General features: G+C 37.6%; 1 protein-coding gene across 11 annotated transcripts in view; it reads right to left on the reverse strand.

Moving 5' to 3' along the window:
* The window catches only part of MAGI2 (membrane associated guanylate kinase, WW and PDZ domain containing 2), a 1,363,649-nt gene that overhangs the window by 169,121 nt on the left and 1,180,110 nt on the right, over positions 1-14,418 (reverse strand). For 7 of the 11 annotated variants that reach the window (XM_045053218.1, XM_023250302.2, XM_045053220.1 and 4 more), the window contains 2 exons: positions 13,382-13,571; positions 4,520-4,561 (listed from right to left, as the gene is read on the reverse strand). In XM_045053218.1, coding sequence (XP_044909153.1) covers positions 4,520-4,561; positions 13,382-13,571 — 232 coding nt within the window. The remainder of the gene's footprint in view (positions 1-4,519; positions 4,562-13,381; positions 13,572-14,418) is intronic. The other 4 variants (XM_045053216.1, XM_023250303.2, XM_045053215.1 and 1 more) reach the window with 3 other exon arrangements.

A 14,418-nucleotide genomic window follows, 5' to 3' on the forward strand; every position in this document is an offset into this window, starting at 1 on the left:
CTGTAAGTCCTGGAGGAATCAGAAAGCTTTTCTTTAATGAATGACTCAGGGCTCTTATTTTTAGTAGAAAAAATATAGATTTTAGCTGGTTAATTTTATTTAACTTTGAAGAACAGATGAGAGACCGGCATTTATCCTCCTCCCCCTATTCTCTGTGTGCAGTTTGGTGACATTACGATCTCCTGACTATTGCTCTGACTGCTCTGATTTCAAATGTGGGGTGCTATGTGCCAACTGTATCATCTGCACCTTCCATTCTTCCAGACAGAGATGGCTAGCTTCATGGTACATGAACATATAGACACAGGCAGAGAGACCCATTAGAGACGTATGCCAGCAGACATGATTTTAAAAAATTTCTTTGTTAATTTTGAACATAGACTGAGAGGCTGCAGGACATAGAAACTTTAGAGAAAGAGTCAAGTGGAAAAAAAGTTTAAATGATAGATTGTGCCTTAAGGCAGTAGTACTTTTTTTTTTTTTTTTTTTTTTTTGGAAAATAAGAGCTTTTAGAAAGGTAATTTTTCTTTGGCTTCTTCCCCTGCCTTCCCCATCCTTTTAAGTCTGGTTTTAAAAAATAACTAAAATTATATACACAAAGCTGAGAGACATTACTCTTTTATTCCCCCCTACTTTTTTAGTTCTCTTATAAGATTATGATGTTTCTGATACTTTCCTTTAGCTGCTCTTCTGGCCAGATGGCACATTTAAAATTACTGTGTCATGATTTCTCTTTCCTCCTGTTAATGCAAGAACTTAAAGCAGAGAAATCCAGGGACCAGCTCTTCACCTCATTGTGACAGAATTTAAAAATCATCGCCTCTCTCTTCTGTTGGTTTGCTAACCACACACCTGGAAGGTTGTTTGATGAAGGAGTCTGGTAGACACCTGGTGGGACCTGGGTCACTTTGGATGTCACTCAAACATGGCCCCACTGACATCTTTTTTTTTCTTTCTGCTTTCTTGTTTATTTTATTCCTGTGCTCTTTGTTTACCTTCTTCTTCCTCAGCCCCTTTTGCATAACTGTCAGGGGTATTCTCAGGCATTGCTTAGACTGGGGAGAGGCAGAATACTCTTTGGCTATGTGTGTTCAATGGCCATTTCTGGCCACTGTTGCTTTTCCCTTAGAAGCTGGGTCCCAGGATCTTCAGGCATTATGAAGTAAATCATGTTAAGACATTTGTCCCAGATGTAACTTTCCATTGACCACTGTGGCAAACTACCCAGATGGAATTTACAAGTCCTGACTTATCCTGGGATCCCACTAATATTGAAAAAACTAATAGTACTAAAAGTAGCAAATGGTGGCCACATCCAGGTATATGGACAAACTCCCTCATAATAGGGAAAAGCAGAATTTCAAAAACTGCTTTTCTTATTTTTCACTAAGACTCCAGAAGCTTCACAGCTGTATGTATCCTTGGTCTAGCTTTGGAAAGACATGACTGTGCACAGTTTTAGGGAAAAGGATGGGTAACTGAACACAACTGATTAATTTTATGAATGGATTCAAGCTTCAAAAATGCAAAGAATGGCATTTTTTAAGGATTGATTTGGCACATGGGATGTTGCAAACATGTCAATTAAATTTTGGTACTTGAATCCCCTTTCATGTTTTAATTAAAATGTAAATACCATGGGTTTATTATCAGTTTGGCACAGAGAATGAATTCATTCAATTTTTCCTGCTGGAAAGAGCATTAGTTGTTTGGCTTTTCCTTGTAAAGAGACCTAGGAAAGAGGTTGAGGAAGGAATCAGGAATCAAAGATGGTTGTTAAATATGTTCCTGGCTTCTGAACTCTCAATACACTCCAGATACAGAATGAGTTAAATAGAAATTAAGTAGTTTCTATCGCTTGAATCTAATATTACCAGATAGGTAGCTAATACATTTTTGCTTTAAAAGAATGCCTTCTCTTTACTGTTTTCCTTTATACCTTTGGTAATGTAAATGTGGCCAGACACATTTTAGCTCTAGTAGAAGTCAACTCCCACTCGGTTTGGTTTTCTCCTTCAGCTGTAAAATAAACTCAGATTTCCCCATACCAAACACCTCCTCGTTCCACCCATTTCTGTTTTGGATGAGTAGTCTCTAGTGGGGTCTTCCCCATCTTCAGTCTCTCATTTGTGACTTACTCCTGCCAGTCTGGCTCCAGCTGTGTTGGCATTTCTGAAACTGCTCTCGCTAAGGTCATTGATGACATCCTAATGACCAAATCAAATGGTCATTTTCTCTTTCCACATTCCTACTGATTTCTGTGCCTCATTTGACACTGTTGATGCATCCCTTATGCCCCCTGATTTCTTTTGTTTCTAAAAAGGGAAAGTTCTCCTGGAAGTGATTTCTGTGATACTCCACACCCTGGTTCTCTTGGCTTTGGGAGAAGTCCATTCAAAAGTCCTGACTACGGGTGCATTGTTTCTCATGATCATTTTTCTTTGATGATGGCATAATTACATTTATCATCTACTGTATTTCATTATGCACAGCCTGTAGGAGTTGCTAAATAAATGTTTCTTGAATTTAATTGTTTTAAGATACTCACCAATCTAGTATACTCGATAAACCACAGCATTACTCTACTATGGAGTTAGCACTTAGTTTCATAATTGCATTGTTTAGGACTTCCAACTATCAATTTTGCCTCTGTACCTAAGCATCATGGGCAGCTAAAGTTAATAAAAATACCTTATAATTAAGATAAATATATCTGAGTCAAAAATCATGACACATAATTTCATAAAGGACATATTTTAAATGTGAGAAGTGGTATGGGAGATCCATTTATTTTGGATGTAGTCATGATTTTCCAGAATATTTTGATACCTTGTATGCACATTTAGCAAAATATTTGGATTGGTTCTTTCCCTGAAAATTTGGACTGCATGGTGGCAAACTGTATTATGACTTTTCTCTTTTAACTAATGTGTATTTTTTGAAATGTAGAAATACTGTGCAGATATATCAAGGTAATCTATGCTTTTACGTGGTTCTTCTCTTTCTTCTTTTGTTTTTAAGTAAAGTACATTCAGAAGTTGAGATTTTCAAGAAATGCACTTGCTGTGGCCAATAAACAGAGGTTTAGAATTTCAAATTAAATCCTACTTTCATTTTGCAACTGTAATTACTAGGTCTCGTTTTCCTTCTGGGCAAAAGATATTCTTTCAAAATTACAAGGACTTTACAGTCAATATATAAGAATAATCATAGAAAAATTTTCAGACCAAGCTAAACAAATACTTTATACATTATTTGAGGACAAAGTGCTAAGCAACATCTTCCATATTTTCTACATACCCCCCAAAAATGACATGGAAACTTACAGAATGAAATGATCTCAAGCACATATATTCTCCAAGGGGTGTTAGAACATGCTGAGATGGATAATGAGCTGTCATCATGGAAATACTCTAGAGATGTATGCTGTGAGCCCACAGACCTGAAATAGTACTATTATTATGAAACACTCTTTTCTGCAATTGTTTCAGTGTTCTGGCTTTCAATCCAGTGGTCTAAGCAGCTGTTCAAAGCACTTCCTAAAAGTAAAAAAATCTGAATCTTCCTTTTCCTCCTTCATTTCCATAGCGACATTAAATATTTTAGTCTAAACCAAAATTGGTATGTATTTTCAGAACCATTAGATTGAAAAAAATGTCCCTCTTTTTAAGTAAATTATTACTGAAAGCTCTTGAATTATGATATTCTATTCTAACTTAAAATTCCATTGAAATGTAGCATTTTGTAATTGGCATGGTTTAAAACAATTAAATTGATATAGCTATTTAGTTTATGTGAAAATAATTTCATCTACATTAGCAAAATTTCCAATAAATTTTTTGGAAATATGTAAATTGCAAATCTTTTCAGATACTCTACCTTATTTCTATTTATCTAGTCCAGCATGGTCCAATATAAATAAAATGCAAGCTACATAAGTAATTTAAACTTTCCCAGTAGCCCATTTTAAAAAGCAAATAAGATCTGCTTTAAAAAGCAGATACAATCAACTTTAATAATGTATTTTAAGCTGGTGTATCAAAAACATTTAAGCACTCATCAGTATAAAAAAGTAATGAGATATTATATGTTTCTATTTTTTCTTTTTATATTAAGTTTTGGAATCCAGTATGGATTTTTACATACATCCAAATTCAGAGTAGCCACATTTCAAGTGCCAGAAGCTTCCTGTGGCCAGAAGCTACTGTATCAGCATGATCTAGTCAGTCTAGTGGCTTTTGTTGGCACCTGGTTTTTAGTCTAGTCTTTTATTAAAGCATTTTGTGAAAGTAATGAACAGATATGACTCTTTTCCTTTGTCTTTTGTTTGTTTCCTTGGCAGCCAGTGAGACCCACCTTGATGGGACTTGTCCTCTACCTTCAATACTTGTGTATGTGGGTGACTAAAATTAGCACAGTGATTATATACTAATAAACTGATACTACTCAGAAGAATGGTTTGTTACACAGAATGGAAGACGTTTCACTCACAGGACTGTGAGTACTGAAGAATACTTGCCAGAGGAATCCATTCGGAAACTGGTCCTTGGTGGCACTTGTTCTGGATGGGAAAATGGGGAATTAAAATCGAAATTCATTTATGGCAATTTAAAATTCATCTTTACTTTTTTTTGTTGTTGCTGTTATAACTCACCCCCAACCTTGTGCTCAAGTTGAATGATTTTGTTTCTCTAAGATCCATGGAAGTTAGTGGACAGGACATACCCTGTTTTATGTATATGAATATATCTATAAATGTATTTCTTTTATGTTCATGCAAAATAGAAAAATTTGAATTCTTTTAGATCAGAATGAAAAAAAATCCTCATTTTCAAAAACTAAGCTTTGATTCTCATTATAAGAATGCTTACAGGAAAGCAGAGTCGGGGCACCTGGGTGACTCAGTGGATTAAGCATCTGACCTTGATTTCGGTTCAGGTCACGATCTCATGGTTGGTGAGATCGAGCCCTGTGTTGGGCTCTGCGCTGACAGTATGGAGCCTGTTTGGGATTCTCTCCCTCCCTTTCTCTCTGCCTCTCCCCTGCTCATGCTCTCTCTCTCAAAAATAAATTAAAAAACTTAAAAAAAAGTAAAGTCAATCCAGAACCTGAACTATACACAAACTGAAGAAGTCTTTTAAAATCAGGTTAAGATATTGTGTCATCAAATTACTGAAATGAAAAGTGGAAAATTCTATCAATGAGTGTGTTGACTTACGTCCATCAGTCCAAATATTTTGATACTTACAATTATTTGGATAGCTGAAGTTATGTATAAGCACTTGAGTTAAACTGGTTTATGTTAGCAATATACATCCTTCATGAGAATTATGATGTTATCTCTGCTACATATGACATAAAATTTGTGGACATGAACGTAAAATACTATACACATAATTAAAAACGGGGCACTATAAAAATGTGTATTTTATTATTACATTAATAAAAATTAAAATAGACCAAATTCTGATTGCTTTCTTATTGAGCTTTGTTTCAAAGACAGCATTCTACACTCTTCAACAATAAAAATGAACTAGAATCCTGTTGAGGGCAATGACAAGGCCTAGTGTCACTACCTTCTGGGTTTGACAGGTGTTTCCCACTGCACCCTGCACAGCTAATCGTACTCATTCCAGGCAGAATGACCATCCCTGCCATGTAACCTGTGTCTTCTAGTAAAGGTAAATTAGTTTTCCAGAAGAATCGTTATTTCTTAAAAATCCTCCATGTGTAATGGGACTGCTTAGCATTATAAATTGAGAACTGTCCCTTCATTAGAAAGACAGAGCTGTATCAGGGATAGAAGGCTGCTACCTTCCAAGAGCTTCCATTAGTTGTAAAATTGGCATTTTATATTATCATAATCTCACTAGGACCTACTTGCCATTCAGCGATTACATTGAGTTTACTGCAGCCCTGATGGTCTCATATTTATTCATGAAAGTTCTGTGGATTGCATTGTTCACTTGTGCTACCAGCAAAATGCTTTGACGTACTAAATAACTTTCAGTCAAGGACTGATTTTAGAGTTTACTTCTCCCCTCCCCTCCTCCACTTTTATCCTCTGCCTGATTCTAGGAACATTAAGTTTTAAACTGATGAATGAAATAAATTTATTATCTATCAGACTGGATCTACTTTCTAAAATACATGGGAAAAACGTGTCCCTAACCTAACTTTTATTTCCCTTTCTTTATTACTTGGCTCATGTCATGGTAACTTTCTTTATTAAAAGGGACCTGTTAGAAATATAAATGTTCCCATAATTGTTTACAAAGCTACCTAAATATACCTAAATTAGATTTCCAAATTAAAAAGCACACATTAAAAATGGCAAACACAGCTTAACTGGAATTACTAATCTCCTTTATCAATATATTATAACTGCAAAGTGACGCATAATGTGATATACTAGAACTGCAGCTGAAAGGCAATTTTTTTTCACAGATTAAGCCATAACATAAATTATACTAAGGACAGCAATAATGGTTTTCCCATGGGAAAAAGGTGCAGGAAATTAACCTTCAGAGTACAGTCGAGGACATTTTAAATGATAATGTTATTAATTTTTTTCTAGTCTTTTATGATTCGAATGCTAAAGTCGTTGATAAAAAGTGTCTTAACATTTACATATCATCTTATTTTAATATTTCACTAAAATAAGATAGTGCACCAGAGAACATTTGTTAAGAACATTAAGGCCATTGGACAACAGCAGTGGCCAAGCAAATGAGGCCAGGGCTTGGTCTAGCAGTGTTCAGATGTGGGGGTGTTCTCTAGTAAGGCAAGGTGGCCTTTCAGGATGACTTAACAGCTGCCTGCAGCTATGGCATCCATGATGTATCAGAACCTTTCCTAAACCTATTGACATTTCCAGCTTGACTGTATCAGGTGTGTAATCACATTGGCAAGGGGGACTGGAGGCCAGAAGACTGAAGTGGGAGCACTTGCACAGGCTTTGGAGCTCTGGATATTGTGTATCTACCTTGTGTGATGTGGCTTCCACCATGTTTCCATTTAGAGTCTCAACCCATGCGATGCACTGAGTGGATAATATTTTTACACTACCCTATCTTTCCAAGTGGCTTTCATGTTAGGATGGGAGACAGTGCCAACTACACCCCTTGCTGACTAATAACACGGAGAAAGCAGCAGAAAAACCATTACTTTAGAAATACAACCACTCATTTGTGATTAGCCATAAGTTATACGTGCATTATAATGCTGAACAATGAAAGAATTCCACAATGAACAATGAACAACAAAATGGTAGGATAAAAGCCATGGATGTGAAAAATACAGCCGTCCGTTTTTGACTGGCTACAAACTATAATTTCCTCTCAAGTATAGTGCTAAAAACCAGTTTGTTCTTCCATTATGCTCTAACTCTTGTGGTTCCTTCTGATTGCTACCCTCGCTGCGATACTCACTGCTTATTGTGAGTTAGTTCTTCCTAATTTCCGGAAAGAAAAATTGATCGTGTGAGTTTTTTGAGGAAATTTCAGAGGAATTTGTGTTCTAAAGAGGTTCCACCATAAGGCACATTACAACATACGGATCCCTGACACTTTTATGATCCTACATTTGAGTGATGTCTTACTGCAAAGAAGCCAGACATTGTACCTCATAAATTGTTTATTTATAATAAACAAGGTTCAAAATGTGAAGAGAAAAAAGTTTGGATAACTTCCATCATAATTCAACTTGGGTTCACACCAAAGGACAGAATCATGAGGAAAGAGTTTCAAAGAACAGGGATTTTTCTTCTCTGTCTCTTCCTGTTTTCATCTGCTTCTTGCTCTCGCTTCTGAGGCTGCAGTAGGGTGTCTGCTCAAGAAATGGCCCCATGAGGGGCAACTGGGTGGCTAGTCTGTGATTAAGCATCCAACTCTTGATTTCGGCTCAGGTCATGATCTCATGGTTCATGAGTGTGAGCTCCACACTGAACTCTGTGCTGACGATGAGAAGCCTGCTTGGGATTCTCTCTCTCCCAATCTCTCTCTGCCCCTACCTCACTTGCTCTTTCTCTCTCACAATAAATAAACTTAAAAAAAAATTCTCCTTTAAGAAAGAAATGGCCCTGTGAACCAAGGATGATGAGACAAACCTTTGCAATAAGTCTGGCTTAAATCAAAGTGAAGCAACAAGACAGAGCCCTCATTCCTAAATCACCAAGTTCTTGAGCATGACCAGAACTTTATTTTATAAGATTCCAAAGGAAGCCATACCCCATTTCTTGGGAAACACTTTGTATTGCCCTGCTTGGCATCAAAAGGAGGAGTCATGACAGCCGTTGTTCTGCAGTTATGTAACCATGATCTCTCCTAGAAGCTGGAAGACAGACAAAATTCTCTCCCTTTTGGTCCTGTGATGATGGCGATGTTGCATCTGATTTCCTACCTGCGATGAAAACTAGAACTCCATGGCAGAATACTTACATGAGTGAAGCCTTGCTACCTTTTCTTAGTACTAAGTTTATCATGCTTTAGATTTATATATAAGTGTAATTTTCTGAGTATGGAGGGAGTTTGCTGGGAGTCTGGCTAGATAAGCTACCACATACGTCTTTACCTCAAATGAGGAATAAAACATGTATGGGCAAAAATTCAGTCAGCCAAATAAATTAACTTGAAAGACATTATTTATCTGACTGGGTATTAAAATTTTTATTCATGGTCTGTATGTTTAGATATATACTTTTCTTAGACAGTAATGATGACTATTTCTTTAATAGATTATGTAGTAAAGGAAAACCATATAATTCATCATTCAAAGGAGGTCAAACTGGAGAGTGAAAAAGAAGCTATTAATAATTATGCCAGGATGACACAGAGCAGGACTGTCTCAAGCAAACAGGCATGTGCAGTCACCCTACGTAGTCTCATGGGGATGTAGGCTGTTAAAAAATTGTTTCTTACCATGTCGGAAATACGCGACACCATCACATATCAAGAAAGAATGGCAGAAGATGGGAGGAGGGAAAAGCAGTGAGTGCCTTTAGAAGTAGTTGCTTTTCAAGGTTAGAAATGGTAAACAATAGTTTTTTTTTTTTTAAGATTAGCAGACAAAATGAGAAAATGTAAGCCCTTCCTCTTGATTGCAAAGAATCCCTTCTTTCAGGAGTGTCATGAGAAAAGGACAGAGAAGGAAAAAGTAAGAGACAGCCTGGTTTATCCCACTATGAAATGGTGCTTTCAATAAAAAAAAAAAAAATGCAAGTAGGGGCACCTGGGTGGCTCAGTCGGTTAAGTGTCTGACTTCGGCTCAGGTCATAATCTTGTGGTAACTGGTCGGTTTGAGCCCTGAATGTGGCTCTGTGCTGACAGTGTGGAGCCTGCTTGGGATTCTCTCTTTCTCTCTCTCTCTCTCCCCCTCCCCCCAAAATAAATAAATAAACCTAAAAATGCAAGTAATGGGGACAGAGGCTATTATACAATGAGAAACATGAACATTATTGAAAACTGTTGAGGAGAGTTGGGGATGGGGAGACTTTTGTTTTTTTTCTGGCAGTTGCTGGTAATGACAGAGGGTCAATGCTTAAATACTTAATATGAAAACCCCAAAAAGCCCATTGGTCAAAACCTCTTTTGGGATTTTTGGGCGGCATGTTTCATATATATATATGAACACTTACATGGAATTAAGTTAGAAAAAAAATTTCTTTCTGCACAGAATTTTCCAATAAGGGTGAATGGGATTTTTGGTAATTAGAAGATATTTAACACATGACATTCTCCTGATTAAGCATCAATTTTGCCCATGGAGTGAGAAACTGTAGGTCTAATTGTCTAATTACACTTAAACTGTTGTCTATATTTACTGCACAATTTCCCATGATAAAATGCTGATATTATTTGCTGGGCTGTGCCATGCGGTCTCATTGAGGAACTGTTTTTCCTACGTTTTTGTGTCCTCAATTTCAGTGTAAGTTTTGTACAATTGGAATTTGTTTCTCACGATCTTTCTCTCATGGGGTCCCCAGCAGAGTTCTAGACACGTGTTGAGTGTTCCATACACCCTTGTTGGCTACCGTTGATTGATGTTGTTGACGATGAACCTGGAGGTGCCACCTGTGGGCACTCTGCCTGTTGCTCTGAAATTGGAAGCCTTGCCCGACCTGCTGGAAGAATCTTCCTCTGTCTTTCTTCGGTTCCATGGCCTCATAAGAAGATCTCATGAAGACGGGAGGCATTTCCAGCTCTCCCCTCATAAGCATGTACCTGTCATGTTCAGTTTCATTTGGCTCTAGTACCCAACGGTTGTCTTTGTTTGTTTAAAATCATTACATTTTTTTTTCAGGGATACATCTTTATTAAGATGTCCTGTGTGTGCACATTAAAATGTCAGCATAATCTAATTATGAGCCAAATGAGGCACAGCAGCATTTACATCATTTGATAAATTTCCATCATTTGCAGGGGACTGGTGACTTGAATCCAAATACTTCTTGACAGCCGTGCTATAACAAACATTCTGTAGTTCCGGACAGCAGAGGCTTGTGGGTGGAGGTACATCCTTTCTTCTTCGGCTACTGCAACCCAGTTTTGAATGTGAATGCAAAACATCTCTTTACTTTCATACCTGGTTGTAAGGGAAGATACCATGAAATTGCTACAGGCCAGGGAAAATGTCAAAGGGCTTGGTTTAGACAGATCTGGTTGGGATTCCCTTACATACTTTCGCTGATCCCCATGGAATTTTCTCCCAGGAAAAAGTTCAGGGAACACAAGGATAAACAGAGTCAAACCTAAATGTAATGCATGAGATTCAAATGAATAAGGCATGGTTCACAATCAAAATCTTGAATATGGGTCTTTTGTATGGATGCACACATTTCATGATCATTAAAAAATCCTATTTCAAGATGATGGGAAATACACTGAGCTTTCCCCCAACTCATTAAAAAAATATTTCCGGGTGTTCTAAAAATTCAAGGGAGAGAATGAAACTTTTTCATAATTGGAAACAGGGAACATGTAGAGGGCCAAGGGCAGCTTTGTTCTTTCTAGATACTTGCGTGTCCAGGAGCAGAGTGAACTGATCAGTTATCCAGAGACCTGAGAAAGTAGCGCTGTGATTTTTTTGGTTTCCTAAATCTTCAGGGTAGAGCTTTGCTTACCCTGATGTGATTTCCCTGCTTCTTTCACACTCCATTTAGTGTTATGAAATAACATGACAGAAACGCGAAGGATGGGAAAGAAAATGAGCTTGCCTTCTTTTGGCTTCCTAAGACTTGTGACCCTGAAAACATTGCTGTGACCTCAGAAACATTAGAGAGCTGACAAAAACATGAAGGGTGGGGGGGACACCATTAGGGAAGAGGCAGCAGTGGCATCCACAGGGCACTGACGGGGCACAGGGGGCTGGGGCGAGAGTCAGACTGTTGGTTATTGGTGTGGCTGCCAGAAGCAAAGGGAGAAAGAGCTCCCAGGGGAGGTTAAGGTGGACTGGTTTGCTGGGGTTGTTACAGGTGAGGAGCGGAAAGGCAATGAATGGAAACAGCATTGCAAGGGCTGGATAAAGAAATCAAAATTCTTTTAGGGTTGAAAAGAAGGTCACACACAATTCCTGCTCAGAAACTGAGGGCACCACAGTGTCAGACACCATGAAGGAAGACAGAATAAATGGCAACACTACTTTTGTCCTGAATAATAAAGGCTTGCATTGGGTCAGGAAACTTAGAAGAATGAGAGCAAATAATTAATGAAGGGACAGAAACAGAAGGAAGCATCTCCTGAAGCTCCCTAAAAATACCAAAAATTTAAACAAGCCAAGGATGTGATGATGATATTTTAATCCTGCATTGCATTTCCATTTCCATCCTCCAAGTTAGAACTTCTACTGTATCTTGATCTCCACCTGTTTGTACATTCTTACTTCCCCAGTTAAATTTGTGGGAACAACACATAATACGTGTCTTGGGTATCTCTCCATGGTACTGAGAGTAAAGTGGGTATTCAACAAATACTTGGATAGTGAAGCAGAAAAGGTACAAACTGTGTTGTATTTCAACTGTGTTGACATCTTTTCAATTTTTTTTATTTTAATGAGCATTAATACCTTGATTTCATACTCTGTATTATACAGCTAAACATACTACTTTGTTCTTATTCTATCACAGCAAAAACATTCTAACTACACAATCCTTTAAAGACTTTCAGTTGTTCATCCAGAAGGGGAACAATGAAATATGGGAACCCTGTCATAGCTGATTATTTAAAATAAAGATACGTGTGTGTGTGTGTGTGTGTGTGGAGGGGGGGGGGTTCATTTCTCGATGCATGCCCCGCTGTCCCAACTATTTTATCAATGAAAATTGCTTTTAACTGAGAGTTGTAGAGGATGAGGAAAAGGTATTATGTCAACTCTTCCCCTTACCAGTTGGGTGCATAATTCTTAGCCCCTGAGCTTGTAAAGAATAAACAGATTTCAGATTCTCTAAGGTCATACACCATCTAAAACTTGTGATTCATGTTTCAGGTGATAAAGTTGGGGAGAAGACATTGGCGGAACACAGAGACAAAGGAAATCAATTTATGGTAGACTGTGAAAGGAAGTGCCTGACCATAACCTTCTCACTAGGCTAGGTTTCTTGATCCATTCATATGGATCATATTATACTGTGTATTTCTCTCATAGATTATACATTCATGACATTCATATTCCTGTCCTCTAACATTTGGAAGAGAAGACCTGTCAGATGGTGGAAAGAGGCACAATGAATGCATATGCAATATTAAAAACCTTTGTTTTCTAATATTTATAAAGTACAATGAAATAATTTTAGAGGACCTTCAAATAGGATGACAAGCACATACACGATATTTTATGACTACATGGGCCCCACTGCAGTAAAGAGGCCCCACTGTGTTAAATGAGAAGGAGAAGTTTTGGAGGTAGAAATGATTGGCATGCAGATCTGTGCTATTTACAGAACCATTACTTTCATGACTGTGAACTGGAAGACTTGGCTAATATGTACTCATGGCCCTAAATTCTTTGGTGATTGCATTCAAGGCTCTGAGAAAAAAAATCTAAGCTTCAGACTCAAGACCAGATTACACATAAAAATCCCAAACATTTACCTTACTATTTGGTGACTTAAACAAAATTGTCCACATCCTCTGACTCCCATCCTTCCCACCAAATACATTCCTCATTTTCCTCAGGGGCTTAGAGGTAAAACAGTAGAAAATAAACTATAAACCCAAAAGGTATAAGCTATTTTTAAAGACAAGTTTAGATCAGCTGACTCTACTTTTGAGATACTTTTTGAACCACAGAATATAAAGTTATGCCAGATCATCTCAGCTTCAATATATCTCCTGGCAGGGCTTCAGCTATTATTAATGTACCCTTGTTTTACGTGGCTTTCACTTACGCCTACTTTCATAAATCGCTCTAGATTTCTCGTAGAGCTCGTATGGGTCAGGCTTCCTTGGGTCAAAGGCCTCTGTTGAGTCAGGAAAGGAAGTCCTGTGAAGGGCGGGTGGGAAGGGCAGGTTCTGCGGTATGGCCGGAGCAGATAAACTCGTTTGAGGACTGCCTTGATTTTCCCATCGGTCCATTATCTGGAAAGTGAAAGAGAACAGAAAATAGCTAAGAATGAATTTTTTCTTGCTATTTCCCTTGTCACATACTGCAACCTCACCTTTACGTTAGACTTTCTTGCCCTGTGGACTTTTCTTCCATGAAACATTGAGAAAAGATTCTATTTCTCTATATTAAAGTACCATAGACTGTACCAAATACAAGTGGTATCTGACTTTTGAATGCAAGCTTATATAACCTCGTTACCTACTAGCTGGTAATCTTCAGCCAATCACTTAATCTCTGAGTCGGTTTTTTTTCCCCTTCTTATACAATAAAGATAACATGTATCTCAAGATAACTTTCCGTGTCTGTGTGTAGAAAATGGTATTGGCCCTGATATATTACACCATTTTTACTGAGACAGAAGAGAATAAAGTAGTCTACATGTATTCTTTCGACACCTATGCATATTCTGATAATCTCCTATACCTGAACATTTGGTCACTTTCCTTACAACTTAAACTAATATTACAACCATCTGGGATTTATGAATTGTTCAAAGTCTTCTGTGAAGCTTCATTTACTGCTGATGTGGCAGTTTCTTCCCCCAAATGCTATTCTGATATTGCTAATACTATAATTTATTAAAGATCTAAAGGACACTTCCCAGTTTACCATGTTTTTTTCACACACATTACCTTCTTTGGTCTGCACTATGGCCCCCTGAGGTAGGTAAGGCAGAGACCAATATCCTTTTGTTGAAGAGAAAGCCAGTTAACTGAGATCACCTGTTTGCAATGCTAACTTCACCTTCATTCAATAATCAACTGATTCAAACTCAACTTAGACTTTTTTGCTTTGAATAAACCCGCTTTGTGTAAAACT

Source organism: Felis catus, chromosome A2 (assembly GCF_018350175.1).
Source record: "Felis catus isolate Fca126 chromosome A2, F.catus_Fca126_mat1.0, whole genome shotgun sequence".
NCBI lineage: Eukaryota > Metazoa > Chordata > Mammalia > Carnivora > Felidae > Felis > Felis catus.